This window comes from Dipodomys spectabilis, unplaced genomic scaffold, assembly GCF_019054845.1.
Source record: "Dipodomys spectabilis isolate Male_0828 unplaced genomic scaffold, ASM1905484v1 ptg000157l, whole genome shotgun sequence".
NCBI classification, from domain to species: domain Eukaryota; kingdom Metazoa; phylum Chordata; class Mammalia; order Rodentia; family Heteromyidae; genus Dipodomys; species Dipodomys spectabilis.
The window spans coordinates 4,185,041-4,198,628 of NW_024870834.1; the positions used below are offsets into that span (position 1 = coordinate 4,185,041).

Here is a 13,588-nt window from a genome sequence, read left to right on the forward strand (position 1 = left end):
AAACATAAATGCTGTGCAATGTGGACACAGGATTCAGGGCGACTGCACAAAATACTCTGGGAGTGGCACCGGACAGGTCCCCAGCTGGCCCAGTGGTGTGGGAGAAGGTCCTCCACGTTAAGCAGTAAGCCAGAGAAGGGAGTGCAGGGAGCAGGTGCCCGGATTTTCAAAGGAACCAATCAAGCAAAGGTGTTGTCCCTCATTCTGTTACTGTAATTAAGTAACAGTCTGGATAAATTATAAAGAAATAGACTTTATTTGTTAGGTTGCAGTGTCAGCTCTGGTGGGGACGCCTTGGCTGTAGCACATCACAGGCGATGTCATCACTGGTGATGTCATCACTGCAGGACAACATCTCTGCAGGAACACATGGGGATGGAGAGAAATCTCTGTGAGCCTGGAAGCGAGTAAGGGGGAGGGAGACATTTTTGCTTCTTTTATTGCATTGTATTTATTCTGCAGTGCTGGGGATTCCGCCTTGCATATGCTCTCCCACTGAACTACGTCCACAGTCCATTTGCATTTGATGTAATAGTAGACTCTGTGGCTGGTGATACCCAGGGTCTCATAAGAACTACCATAAACTCTCCTGAGGGGGAGCATCAAATTCAAGTCCTCCCACTACACCCACCTCTCCAAGGTTCTCCCCCCCCTCCCCTTCTCATATAACTACCCTAGGGACCAGGACCAGGACCTCACATCACTGGATCACAAAAAAAGGAAGGCTAAGACTGACAGCTGAAAGACCCAATCACAGATACATTTGTGGACACCCGGCAGTAGAGCTAAGTACTCTCCAGAGATCAGACCAATCAGGGCTGGCCATTGGGGAAAACACCTAAAACTCTTTCCATTTTGAACCAAAGAGAAGTAAGTAGTTCTTTAAGCTGAGGGCCCAATGTCTTATACCCAGTAGTTGTGATCTTAGCCCTTACCAGCCAGGGAGCTGTTACTGCCTGGGTGATGTTGGCAATGATAGCCTTTTTTCATTCCTAGAACCACTGCCTGGCATCCTGGGTGATGTTCCAAGCCACATTCTCTGCCACCAGCTCAGGATGGACAGGAAGCTGATGCTTCCATTACGTGCATGCATACGTGGATGCCAGCACAGGGCCTGGCACTGTCTTGTAGCTATTTTGCTCAAGGCTAGCACTCTAGCACTTAAACCACAGCTCCACTCCCACTTTTTTAAAAAAACAAAACAAAACTGGTTAATTGGAAATAAGAGTCTCACAGACTTTCCTGCTGGGGTTGGCTTTGAACTTGGATCCTCATATCTCAGCCTCCTGAGGAACTAGGATTAACAGGTGTGACCAACCAGAACCCAGCGCTCAGTGCTTTTTCATGTGAAGAAAATGATCTTCAGCCGCAGCAATTATGGGAAAGTGGATAGAAAGGCAGAGACGAGGAGATGGCTAGCAGATGGTGCAAAATTAGACGATGCCAAGCTGTCTTCACCCCAACTCTCCTCCCTGGGATGTGAAATGTTCACATAAGGGATGAATCAAGGCAGGAACAGAGTAATTGAGACTCTAACATTGCTCTCTAAGTGTCAGTGGGCCTCTACCCCTGGGCTGACCCCTGAGGAGGAGGGAGAGAAGGGCTTCTCCAGCGCTACGTGATCTCTACTGACCCCCAAGTTCCTTACCCCAAATTGATTTTCTCCTTTCTGGAGCTGTGATTTTTTTTTTTTTCCTATCCCGTGGCTGTTTCCCTCCTCTAGAGAGATGTACGGGCTGAGGGCACATCATCACATCATTCTTCAGGGCCTGCTGCACCCACACAGGTCGGTGGGGCCTTCTACTGCCATCCTTACCTCTGCATTCATTGGGTAGTAGCTGGGCTTGTAAGATTCAGTTCAGGGACTGGGCACTGACCAATGGTAGTTGTTTGAAAGCAAAGCGAACCCCCGCGGCTTTGTTCCTCTGAGGATCCCCCATACTGCCAGCCACTTTCTCTAGGGCTTTAGGTGTCCAGAAAGGAACACAGCACTGGCCTTTCTGGCCCCAAGTCATTCCTCAGCCTTGAGTAAATTCTGTCATTCCAGGGCCATCCAACCAATAAAGAACTCCCAGCGGGCCCCAAACAAGATAAGATCCAGGAATTCTCAAGTAACAAGAAAGAAGGGGGGAGGAGGGAAAGAGGTGAGCCCCAGGCTGCCCTGCTCCTTCTCAGTGAACCCCCAGTGAATCACTTGGGGACACTGTGGCCAGTACCCTGTGACCCCCCTCTATAGAGACACAGTGACCACTACCCTTGGGATGCCCCCACCCCCCCCCCCCCGTCCCAGGAGATGGGAGGTGGGGTCTAATCTACACCAAGGGAGGAGACCTTCTCAAGGTCCCCATTTTGGAGGCTCTGTCTTCACACCACTTCGCCCCGCGCCCCCAATCCAGCCCCTGCCCCTCTCCCGGGCTGCCAGGGGTCAGGATGGGCAGGGCCTGGGTTGGCTGGCCCGGGTGGGGTGCGGGGGTGAGGGGGTGCAGAGCCCCAGGAGTGGAGGTCCATCCCCGCGGGGAGGGAGGGGCCGGGCTGGCGGGACAGGTGCGGGGGCCCCGTGCGGGCGCACGCCCGGCTTGCGTCACCGCCCGCCGCACCGAGACATCACAATCCGGGGGCGCCGGGACCCCGCACCTCATAACCGCGCGCTTGCAACTAAACAATCCGAGCCCCCCACACCCACCCCCCTCGGGGGATTAAAAACAAAAAAAAGACCGCGGCGGGAGGCCGGCCTCCGCCCCGCCCCGCCCCGCCCCTCCTCGGCCCCGGGGCCTCCGCCCCCGGATGGGGCAGTGAGCGCGAGCCGGGCGCCCCGCACCGCCGCCCGCGCCCGCCCCGCGGCCCCGCTGCGCGCCCGCCTCGCGGCCGGGGCCGCCCGCCCGCGCCGCCCGCCTCCCCGCCCGGCCCCGCCGCCCGCCTCCCCGCCCCGCGGCGCCCTCGCCGGGTGCGAGCCGCCCGCGCGCCCGCTCTCCGCGCCCGCCGCCGCCGCCGCCGCCGCCCGGCGCCCCGGCCGCCGCCCGCGCTTCATGGCTGCGCCGGAATGGGACTGGTTCCAGCGCGAGGAGCTCATCGGGCAGATCAGCGACATCCGAGTCCAGAACCTGCAAGGTAACGAGCGCCCCGCACCGCGGACCCCGCGCCCCGGGACCCCGCACGCCGCGCCCCCGGCCCGATCGCGCTCGGCCGCCGCGGGACCCGCTGGCGGGGCGGGGGGGGGGGGAGGGGGGCCGGGGCTGGAAACCGCCCCCAGCCCTGGTCCTGGGGCAGCCCACGTGGGTGTGGGTGTGCGCGTGTCCGGGTGCGCGTGTCGCTGTGCGCGTGCCAGGGGACGTCACCGCCCCGGGAGTTTGGAGAAGTTTGTGCGTGGACTCCCGTGTGTGTGGGGCGGCGGCCGGGGTCGGGGAGGCGGAGGGAACATGCAACTCTGTGTGTGTGTGTGTGTGTGTGTGTGTGTGTTCACACACTTCCCGAGCACCTTGAAGGCCTGGGACTTCAGGTGGAGCGCGGCCCGCTGGGGGTGCACGGAAGGGGGGGGTCGGGTCCTGTCCAGCCGGGTCCCTTCTTCCCTCCCCCCTTTTGCCCCCCTCCCTGGGACTCCAGCACACCAGGGGCCGAGGGCCACACCGCCAACCAAGCCCTCACCTTGGGGCGAAAGAGAAACTGGTGGCCTATCAGATCTTTCCAAAGTATTCGTGTGTGGAAACTTTGCAAGTACAGACATTAGAAGAGGCAGGAGAGTGACTGCCGGCTGTCCCCACCAACGCTTGGGGGCTGTGCTTTGCAGACCTGGGCAGACACCCACTTCTCTCACCTTGACCAGTGCAGGTGGTCTCTTGAGTCCCTGCCCAGCAGGGTTGGGGTCCGGAGAGTCTAAAGTTGAGGTGTCTGGGGACAGGGCTGGCAGGCTGTGGGCCCTCTCCCCTGCAGGTGCAGCCAGAGGGCAGGGGGGTCAGCTGGCAAGCTGAGGGGTAGACCATGAGCAGTGAGTTTAAACATTACACCTGATAGAATGTCTCCTGGACACTCACGTGGACCCACTGAGGTTGGGCAAGGACAGTGTAAGGCCGAAGTGACCCAAAAAGGGGTGGAGAAGCCTGGGGGAGGGGGTGGGCAAGCTCAATTTTAGCACCTGCCCCTCAATAGGATACCTGCTCTTCTTGGGCAGCTCAGCTTATTACCAAAAGGGATCATTTGCTAAGATGGCATGTAGTTTGGGCTGTGTGTGTGTGTGTGTGTGTGTGTGTGTGTGTGTGTGTTCAGCAATCACTGGGAGGTTAATGAGCAAACAGAATGAGGCTTGGTGCAACAAGTTCCTCCAGGATCAGTTTCTACAACAGAGATGAGTCATGAAGGAGGGGATGCTGGGCAATATGAGCCCCTTTGGCTAGAATTGAGAGAGGAGGATATACCCAATGGGGTCAATGTGAGATGGGTCCTGAAGGTGAAGTAGGAGTTTATGAGTTAATGGGTTTTTCACTCTCAGCATTCCGCACAGCAATTGGGCAAGTGCCACTTAGAATTTGAGTAACAATGGGCTTTGCCACACACACACACACACACACACACACACACACACATGTATACATTGCATGTATGTATGTGCATCATGTTTTGTGTATATGAATATGTATAATGAATGGTGATTTTAAGTGTAAGTTCAACCAATTTTAGGTATGGAAAACCCATGTAAGCACCCATGGATATGCCATGTAACTTGCCACCAGATGTAAATTTCCAAGACACTAGATGGCTGCCTTTCCTCCCCCATCACCTCTATTCTGATTTGTTTTCTTCCCTCTGCGCCCCCCGAAGATTCTTTTTACCTCTGCAGCCTGTTAGGAAACGGAATCATACAGTTCCGTCCTTTTTGTTTGAATTTTTTTCTTTGGGGCCAGTGTTGGGATTTGAACTCAGGGCTACATGCTTGCTAAGCAGGTCCTCTGCCTCCATTCCTGCTGCGGCCCTTTTTGATCAATGTTGAGTTGGCTGTATCCGCATTCTTGCCCATAGCTGTTGCTCCTTTTTGTTGCTGAGTACTATTCCACTGTGTGGATGTGGCTGCACCGCCCTGGATTAGTAACTGTGTGCTTTGCAGCTTGGGGTTATCAGAAACAGATGAGTGGTCCTTGTTCTAAGGCGACATTAGCCCTGTGGAGTTTCCAAGTCAGGCTGGCCCAGCATTGCAGAGCGGAGCATGGGAGTGAAGTTGAGGCAGGGATGGCTTCTTCCCATTTCCCCATGTTCCCCGTCAGTTGGCTGGGTGTTTCACAGACGTGTTCTCATTTTGTTTCTGTGTTACTTAAGAAGTCTCAACTGAAGGTCCAAGTCCAGAAGGCGCCATACACTGAGCTCAGAGCATCTGCAAAGCCAGCTGCTGGGTGTCAGCCGCCCGGATATGCCGGGCTGAGCAGATAGGTTCTTCCGTCAGAGCTCCGAGGTGAGGGGAGGCAGGCAGAGCCTGGGCTAGCGGCTGCTCGCTGTGTGTGAGCTGCATGTCCATCCACAGCACCGCGGGCCACCGTGTCATGCTGATGGCAGCTGGGGACAGTGGGAGCGAAGGATCTGAAGTCTCGGGGTTTGAGTTCTCCTGGCCTCTGTGTAGGCAAACCAACTCCTGTCAGGGCTGGTTAGTCCTGTCTGGACTCTGTCTTGATCCTGGCGTTGGGGTTAGGTTGGGCTCAGGTTAGGCCTCTGGGATCCACTGTTTACATACTCACCTGAGGCCTTCACTGTCCCCCCACCCCTACCCCCAACTATGGGATTCTGGAATCTGGCTGCGACTGTGATGTGTTTTGAAAGCTCTGGATCTGTCTTTGGGGTCAGGTCAGCCAGGTGGGACAGAAAAGCATGGCCTCTTCCTCCAGCCCCAGAGCAGAGCCGAGGGAGGAGGAGCAGTTCTCAGACGTGTGTGCATGCCAGGCTATGATGCTTGCAGGCAGACACATCCTCCGGAGGCCAAGGCAGGAGCATCCGGAGCCAGGGGAGACCCTGTCTCTAAACAGACCAACCAGCTTCTTTGGCAGAGCGTGATGTCCTTCTGGGCGCAGATACCCCTTGCCTCTGTGCAAGGGAATAGGGGGAGCCCACGCTGGTGACCTTTTAGAGAGGAGAAAATGGAATTGCAGGATGTTGGCAGCCTCCCCCACTTCCTTGGGGACAGGTGGGGGTAGAGGCAGCCAGTTCATTGGCCTCGAGACAAGGGCTGAAGTCTCCTCCTGAAGACAAGGGACAGGGCTGCCTTGTACTTCCTCTGTCTCAGGGTCCCGGAGTGAAGTTCTGGGCTGGTTTTACTCTTGAACAGCCAGGGGTGTGAGGCCTGGAGTTGGATCTGCTGTGCATGTCACTTTTGCCACCCTCCAAATAAATCCACAGCCCTTCTCCATTCCATTTCTCAGCCCAGTGCTAAGCACGTCTCAGCCTGTGGACACTGGCGAGTAAAGCACTGTCTCCAGTGTCTGCCTTACGGAGCGAGAGATGGTGGCAGTCAGGCAGCCAGACTGGGGTCCAGCCCTGTAGCTGGGAGCACACGTAGGCACTGATAGGGGTTCCTTCCTGTTCTCATGCCTCTGTGTTTGATGCTGTATCCAGCTGCCTCGTTCTGGATTGGCCAGATTGGAATTGGGCATGTTGGGTGGAGGGAGTCAGGGGGCTTTTGGACACCAGGCTGTCCCTACGGCTGCTCTGGTGGTGGTGGTGGTGGTGGTAGGGGGGACCCAGTGAAGAGGGCCCACTGCTGCTATCTGGTCCCTGCTGGCTGTTCTCCATTAGCAACTAACCCTTCCCTCAGTTGGCACTTGCCCAAGGTTCTGTGACTTATAAGTGCATTGAACTTGTGAGCATCTTGAGTCATGTGCATGGTGGACAGGTAAAGGGGCTGCAGCTACCCACGGCTGGGAGCTTGGAAGACCTCCCAGAGGAGGAGGCATTGGAGCTGGATGGAAGGCAGACTGTAAGCGTTAGCAGCTCCTTTCTTCATGATGCAGTGCATCATGGGTAGGAGTCTCTAGTTTAGCCTGAAGGCAGCTCCGGGGCGGAACAGTGCCTGGGTGTTGAAGGCAGATTGGTGCTTACCTGTCAGCCCTTCCTCCCCCGCTGTAGGGCCCAGGCCCTTGTGGTGCCTGTGTGGACTTCTAGTGACTCCTGTGGGCTCTGGGCCTTCATCACTTCCTGCAGTCCCCCCGCCACCCAGCCCCCAAACTCATCCCTGCTAAACCCTTCAGTGGGACTGGGAATGTGGCTCAGTGATAGAGTGCTTGCCTAGCATACATGAAGCCCTGAGTTTGATTCCTTAGTACCACATACTTAGAAAAAGGCAGAAGTGGCTGGGAAGGTGGCTCAGTGTAGAGCGCTTGCCTTGCATGCATGAGGCCCTGGGTTCGATTCCTCAGTACCACATAAGCAAAAAGAAAAAAGCCAGAAGTGGCGCTCTGGCTCAAGTGGTAGAGCGCTAGTCTTGAGCTGAAGAGCTGAGGGACAGTGCCCAGGCCCTGAGTTCAAGCCCCAGGACTGGTCAAAAATAAATACATAAATAAATAAACCCTTCAGTGGCTTCTGTGGCCCATAACAGCTTCCTAACCTATGCTTAGGGGCAGACGGGAGACCCGGGTTCTTTCTGTCCATCTGGGACAATAGCATCATCTGTGAAGGAGAGAGAGGTTGGATTTCTTGGATCTGGCCTTTGAGTGCACGTGAAGTGGGGAGTGTGTGCATGTGTGTGCGTGCCTGGGTGCCTGTCCTGAGGCCTGAACTCTGGGTTTAGGCCCTATCCCTTAGCATTTTTACTCAAGGCTATCACTCCACCACTTGAGCCATAGCCACACTTCCAGCTTTTGGTGATAAGAGTTGCACAGACTTCCCTGCCCAGGCTGGCTTTGAACGGCTGTCCTCAGATCTCAGCCTCCTGAGTAGCTAGGATTGTGGGCCACTCGTGTCTGCCTCCCTTGGCTTTTGACACTGCAGGGTCAAACATCAGATGTGGATGTTTTATATCCTCCAGGAGCTGCTTGCATGGACACTGACCCCAGGGCCACGTGTTCTGTCCCTAGGGATGAGCCATCTTGTAGATACTTATTTATCGACTCCAGCTGGGATCAGGCCACTGGCTCTGAGGTGACTGAGATTGCCTGTTTTAAAGCCAGGCTAAAAGCCAGGCTGTAGTGCCTGTTTTCTTGGGAGCACTGTGTAGTTGGGGAAACAGAAGCCTAGACCAGGAGGCTGAAGGCTTGGGGCCTGGTGCTGCCTCTCACTTGCTGTGGCATGCTGGGAAATTGCTTTCATGTGCTCTTCTTGTTTCCCCATTGGACAAGAAGGAGTTGCCTTCCTAGGGGTGCCCACCCACCCCTGGAAAGGCGGTAGAAGGATGGGTAGAGTATGCCTGCCTGAAGCTGTTTGCATCCCCACCCTTGGGCTCACTGGCCTGTGGGCATGAGGTGGCTCTCGCTCTACTCAGCACCACGGGCTGCAGTCCTGACTTTCTCCTAGCGGGGCTGGAGGCTTCTTCCGCCGTGGGTCTCTGCAGAAAGGGTGCTGGCCCAGGCTTGGCTGTGTTGGTAAATGAGGTGCTTTCTTGCTGGGTCTTTGACTGGTCCGGTGGGTAGAGGTAAACATGATACCAGGAAGGTATCATAACCTTCCCACTATCAGAGTCAAACAAGGGGCTCTTGGCCACCTCTGTCACCAAGGGGCAAGAGTGTTTGGGGGGTGGGAGTCAAATAGAACCCACCTGGAAGCCATCTGCTTTGACGGCGGATGAGATCTAGGCAGAGACTCACAGGCCACAGCCGTGGGCGGCCTGACTCCCTGCAGCCTGCTGGGCAGCCGGGCAGGGAGGCGGGGCACCGGACCAGAGCTGCTGCTCCAGGGAAGAATTTTGCTCAAGAGGCCCAGCTTGCATGAACTGCCCTCCCTGACCTGTGGAACACTCTGGCATTTCAGTTTGGGTTGGAACAGACAAGGCTCTGGGCAAAGTCCTTCTGCCCAGCGAGGCATGGGTCATGCCTGCCTTGTATCTGAGGGGAAGAGAGAAAAATACAGCGATTGTCTTTTAAGTACTTGAACCAGTAGAAGTAAACTTGCCGTTCCCATAGAAACCCTTCCTTCCCCTCCCATTTTTCCTCTTGTTCCTTCTTATATCATTGATTGTCAGTATTAGAGGCAGCTGATCCCAAGTCATGAGCAGGCTTTAAGAAATCTTCACAGTTTTTCTTTCTGATTACTGTTTCCTTTTTTTGAATTTTCTTTCATCAGAGTTGGGGTTTGCAGTCCTCGGTCCAACTTGGCTCACTGAATTGGACATGTGGCCCATCATTATAAATAAAGTTTTATTGGCACACAGCCACCACGCCCATCATTTGCATATGGTCTGTGGTTGTTTCTGTTCCAGGACTGAATTGAGTGAGCAGTGGAGACAGAAGTACCTGCAAACATGGTTCTCACCTGTTACAGCTCTGTGTGTGTATGTGTGTGTGTGTGTGTTTGTGTGTTTGTGCATGCGCACATGTGTGTGTGAGAGAGAGAGAGAGAAAGAAAGAGAGAAAGAGAGACAGACAGAGAGAGACAGAGGCAATCTTTGTCTTCATGTAGGTGCTAGCCATGGCCTTGGTTGGATAAATGTTTAAGACAGTTGTTCTGTGTTGGATAAGCATTTTATTAAGTTAGTAGCTCTGTGTTGGGAGTGGCCTGGGATGGAGGCCAGCAAGATGCCCCCAGTTCCAGGGCTGAGTGCTTGCTTTGACCCGGTGAGCAACACATGCCATGTCCCTACGGAGGCTTGTCAGAGTCACTTGGGAAGGAAGGCTGGGTGAGGCCGGAGAGCCTCCCCATATCTGTGGGACTCAGGAGCACCTTTTTTCCCTGTATGCCGTTGCGGGTCCAGGGAGACGGGGATTAGGCTGGGGAGTAGAAGAGGCTCCAGCATTGGGGGCTTCCTGGTGCCAATCTAGGAGGATGTCCTATAGGACCAGGGGCTGTATTTGCAAAACCCAGGCTCGGGGCACAGGACGAGGGGAGACAGCAGCAGGAAATGCTTGCTGTGTGTGCAACAGCCCTGCCTTATTGGCAGACTGTCTGCCAGGGTATGTTCTATGCCTATTGGAAAAATGAGCTTTTCCTGCTCAACACCAAAGCTGCAAATGCATAGACAGGAGTGCAGAGGATGGGGGGGGGCCCAGAGTCACCCCTGAAGTGAACATCCTCTTTGGATTTTCCTGTGCTTCTTTGGTGCTGGGATTTGTCCCTTGCGGAAGATTCTGGTCTAGAACCTAGACCAGAATGAGGAAGCGTAAGAAGGGAGGATTCTGGGAGTTTGCTCATTTTGGCCATGAGGGCCAGCGTCAGTGCTTGTGCAGGGCATGGGTCCCGCCGAAAGGACCTTTAGGGCTCTGGTGACATCATCCCCCCTGGCCCCAGGGGGCTCTCACGCAGCCTGGAGCCTTTGCATATTTATATCCCTCTCTTTCCTCCTTTAGACTATTTTTACTCCTCCGTGCAATGACATACTTGAATCGCAGCTCTCTGAGCCCTGCCAGCTGAGAACTGGGGCGGCAGGTGGAAAGGGGCTCGGAGATGACCTGGAGTTGGGGTAGAAGAACTCAGACTGGGGCGGCCCTCTTCCATTCCCTTCCCCCTTCCCTCCCTCCTGATCCCAAGCCTTGCTTTGGTCTCCCATCACACCTGCCTTTTCGAGCATCCTGCTGGTTCATTGCTGGCACCCCACTTTTCCTGCCTCCAGTGCGTGTCCGAGCCAGCTTCAACTCTGCACCTGGAGCTCTTGCTTTCCACATCCGCCTCCTACAAGTCTCCTCTTCCTGCTCCGGAAGAAGCTCTGTCGTGTGCTTCTGGGGTGGGGGCACCATGGCTGCCCTTCCTTGAGAGAATTGGGTCCCAGGTGTCTGAGGGCACTGACAGGCCTTACCATTTCCTATGCCTGCATTGTCCCTCTTGAGTAGCCTCTGGGGATGACATCCGTACTCTTGGGCAGGTTTTCTGGCATTCATGTCTGAACCCCCCTGGAGCTCCCAAGATACCCCCCGAGCCCACCTCTGGGAAGTCCCCTTGAGCAGCTTTGTGCACCTTGGCTCTGCCAGCCTTCCACATCTTTAGAACTGTTTACTGAACTGTGGACTGAACATTGACACCAGGCCCCCCCAAGCATTATACTTCTCAGCCCTCCAAACTTGTGTGCTCCCTCACTAAGGTAGTGGGGACTTGGCAGATGGGATGAAGTGAAGGATGCTTGCTGGAGAAATGGCCCTAGGTGATCTGACTGAGCCCAGCCAATCACAGCTTCGTATGGGAGGGAGGCGGGCAGGTCAGAGCTGGTGAGAGTGATACCATTGCTGGAGGGGCCATGAGCCAAGTTGCGCAGGCAGCCTGAGGAGCTGGGGAAGGGATGGAGGTAGATTGCTCCTGCTGATAGTTGCCTGCAAAACACGTTTCAGGCTTTTGGCCTTTAGGACTGTCAGATACTGGGCTTGAGTTGTTGCTAAACCATAGCAGGAATCAGAAACTCACAAGTGACTGACGTCGCTCTCAAGCATCTGATTCTCCCTGGAAGAGACACTTCTGGGGGTGTTTGCACCCCTGGACTGTCCCTTAAGCTTCCATGTGAATTAGGAACCAAAGCAAGCCTGAGCTCAGAGTGCAGAGCCCGCCACATGGCCACCACTGTCCTGGGAAGGCTGCTCAGGCAAGCAAGGGGGAGGCGGGTGGGAGCGGAGGCCTGAGGGGCAAGACAAGAGGCTGCCTGGGCTACAGAGACTCCACTGGGGATCTAGCAATGGTGGAGCTGTCAAACCATGGTGATCTATTAATGCTCTGTGGCCGTGGCTGGAAGACTCACAACCCACGGCCTTTGGCCAGGATGGCATCTCTGTCATAATCCCTGTGTTCTTTTTGGGTTGAGAAGTCCCTGAACTCTGGAAATGCAGAACAGGTATAAAGTCCTGGTTGTTTCGGGAAATCAGTCTTCCACTTTATGTGAAATGTCAGAGAACAAGATGTTTAAAGAACAAGAGCATTGCTGGGACATTGGTTCAGATAGTTCTCGTGTCTGTTTACATCACCAAGGAGATTGCAAGGCCAAGGTTAGACATGGAAGTTACCAGCGACTTCTGTTCCCAGATAATGGAACGAGATTCTAGTCTGTCTTTCTGTTTCTTGGTGATTCAGGGGCTGGGGCTTGTCAAAATCCACATTCCTGGGGCCTCACCTTTGCCTGTACCCACCCTTTGAACCTCTGCTGGGCTGAATCTCTTACTTCCTGTCTTCCTGCTTTCCATCTTTGTACCTCTTCCTGTCTTCCTGGGAAGACTTCCTCCCCTGTTTCCAGAAGCATATTCTTGAGAACTAGAACCTAGCAAAATGAATTTAGTCTCCTTTAGTTCTTTTATTATTTTTTGTATGTGCCAGTTCTGGGACTTGAACTCAACACCTTGAGCTCCTGCTTGGCTTTTATGTTCAAGGATAGCACTCTACCACTTGAGCCACCACTCCATTTCTGGCCTTCTGCTGGTTAATTGGAGATTAGAGTCTCATGGACTTTCCTGTTAGGGTTGGCTTCGAACCATGATCTTCAGATCTCAGCCTCCTGAGTAGCTACGATTGCTTATAACCCAGCACCTGGTTGTTATGTTAGCTGGGCCTTTTCAAGGCTCAGGACTGTTTCCTTCAGCTTTTCCAAGACCTTACTCCACTGTCTTCTGCCTTCCAAGGCTGTGGTTGGAGGTGTGAAGCCATTTCCAGTCTACTCTGTGTGGCCTATGCTGCATCCTCTGCTAGCCCACAGTGCCGTTCAGTCCAGCTGTTTGTCTGTGCTCTGGGCCTGTAAGGGGCCCCGGCCTTGGTGTTGTTCACTTTTTGTCCTATATTCTGAACACTTAGTAAGATCTTTCTGCCTGGAAACTATTCCACTATAATTTCTATTCTTTGGCTTTCTCTGACCTTCTAGAACTCTTCTACTTGGCTATCTGACCTCCTGTACTGATTCTCCCATTTCCTTATCTTCTCTATTGCCTTTTGCTCCACTTTCTGGGAGATTTCATCAGCGTTCCCTTCCATACTTTAATCCATGGCATCTTTAATTTTCAGGATCTCTTACTCTTAGAGAAGTCTCCTCTTTACGGCTGAGGACTCGTGCATACCTTGCCCTAATCTAAGCTTTCTGGTTCTTTCATCTAATCCTTTTACTGCTTCTCTATTCATTGGCCTTGTTCCCACTGACCCCTCATCCCCACTCCCCTAATTCTGAACTTCTGCTACTTGAGGTTGCTAGTTTGGCTGGATTTCATCTTCCCTACTGTGTCCTAGGATATGGATTTCTTAGATTATGAACTTCTTGAGTCAGTTTCTACTGGTCCATCTTCTTCCCACCCCAAGTTTCCCAGTGTTGAGGAGGGCATCTACGTCTCTCACACAACAATAAGACCTTGAGTTCTTCTAGGTGCATAGAGGTGGGAGGTCTCTAGGGTCTCTGAACCTCCAGGGAGGGAGTCAATAGATAGGCGCCATGGTTACTTGGCTTTTTTTTTTTTTTTAATTGTAAAGATACTATACAGAGGGTTACAGTTACATGAGTGAGGTAATGAGTACA

The 13,588-nt window shown here is 54.0% G+C and overlaps 1 protein-coding gene and 1 long non-coding RNA gene across 3 annotated transcripts in view; one reads left to right on the plus strand and one right to left on the minus strand.

Annotated features, from left to right (window-relative positions):
* Window positions 1–233: 233 nt before the first annotated feature.
* LOC122118623 lies at window positions 234–3,919 on the minus strand. 2 transcript variants are annotated; one of them, XR_006149422.1, is made up of 2 exons: window positions 3,812–3,919; window positions 234–357 (listed from the first exon to the last, which is right to left on the minus strand). It is a non-coding gene; the product is annotated as an uncharacterized LOC122118623 (long non-coding RNA). The 2 variants fall into 2 exon arrangements; XR_006149423.1 differs by having other exon boundaries at window positions 234–397.
* Window positions 2,991–13,588, plus strand: part of Clmn (calmin) — a 67,011-nt gene continuing 56,413 nt past the window's right edge. The window contains exon 1 of the mRNA XM_042692456.1: window positions 2,991–3,108. Within this exon, the coding sequence (XP_042548390.1) occupies window positions 3,027–3,108 (82 nt within the window). The 5' untranslated portion in view covers window positions 2,991–3,026. The remainder of the gene's footprint in view (window positions 3,109–13,588) is intronic.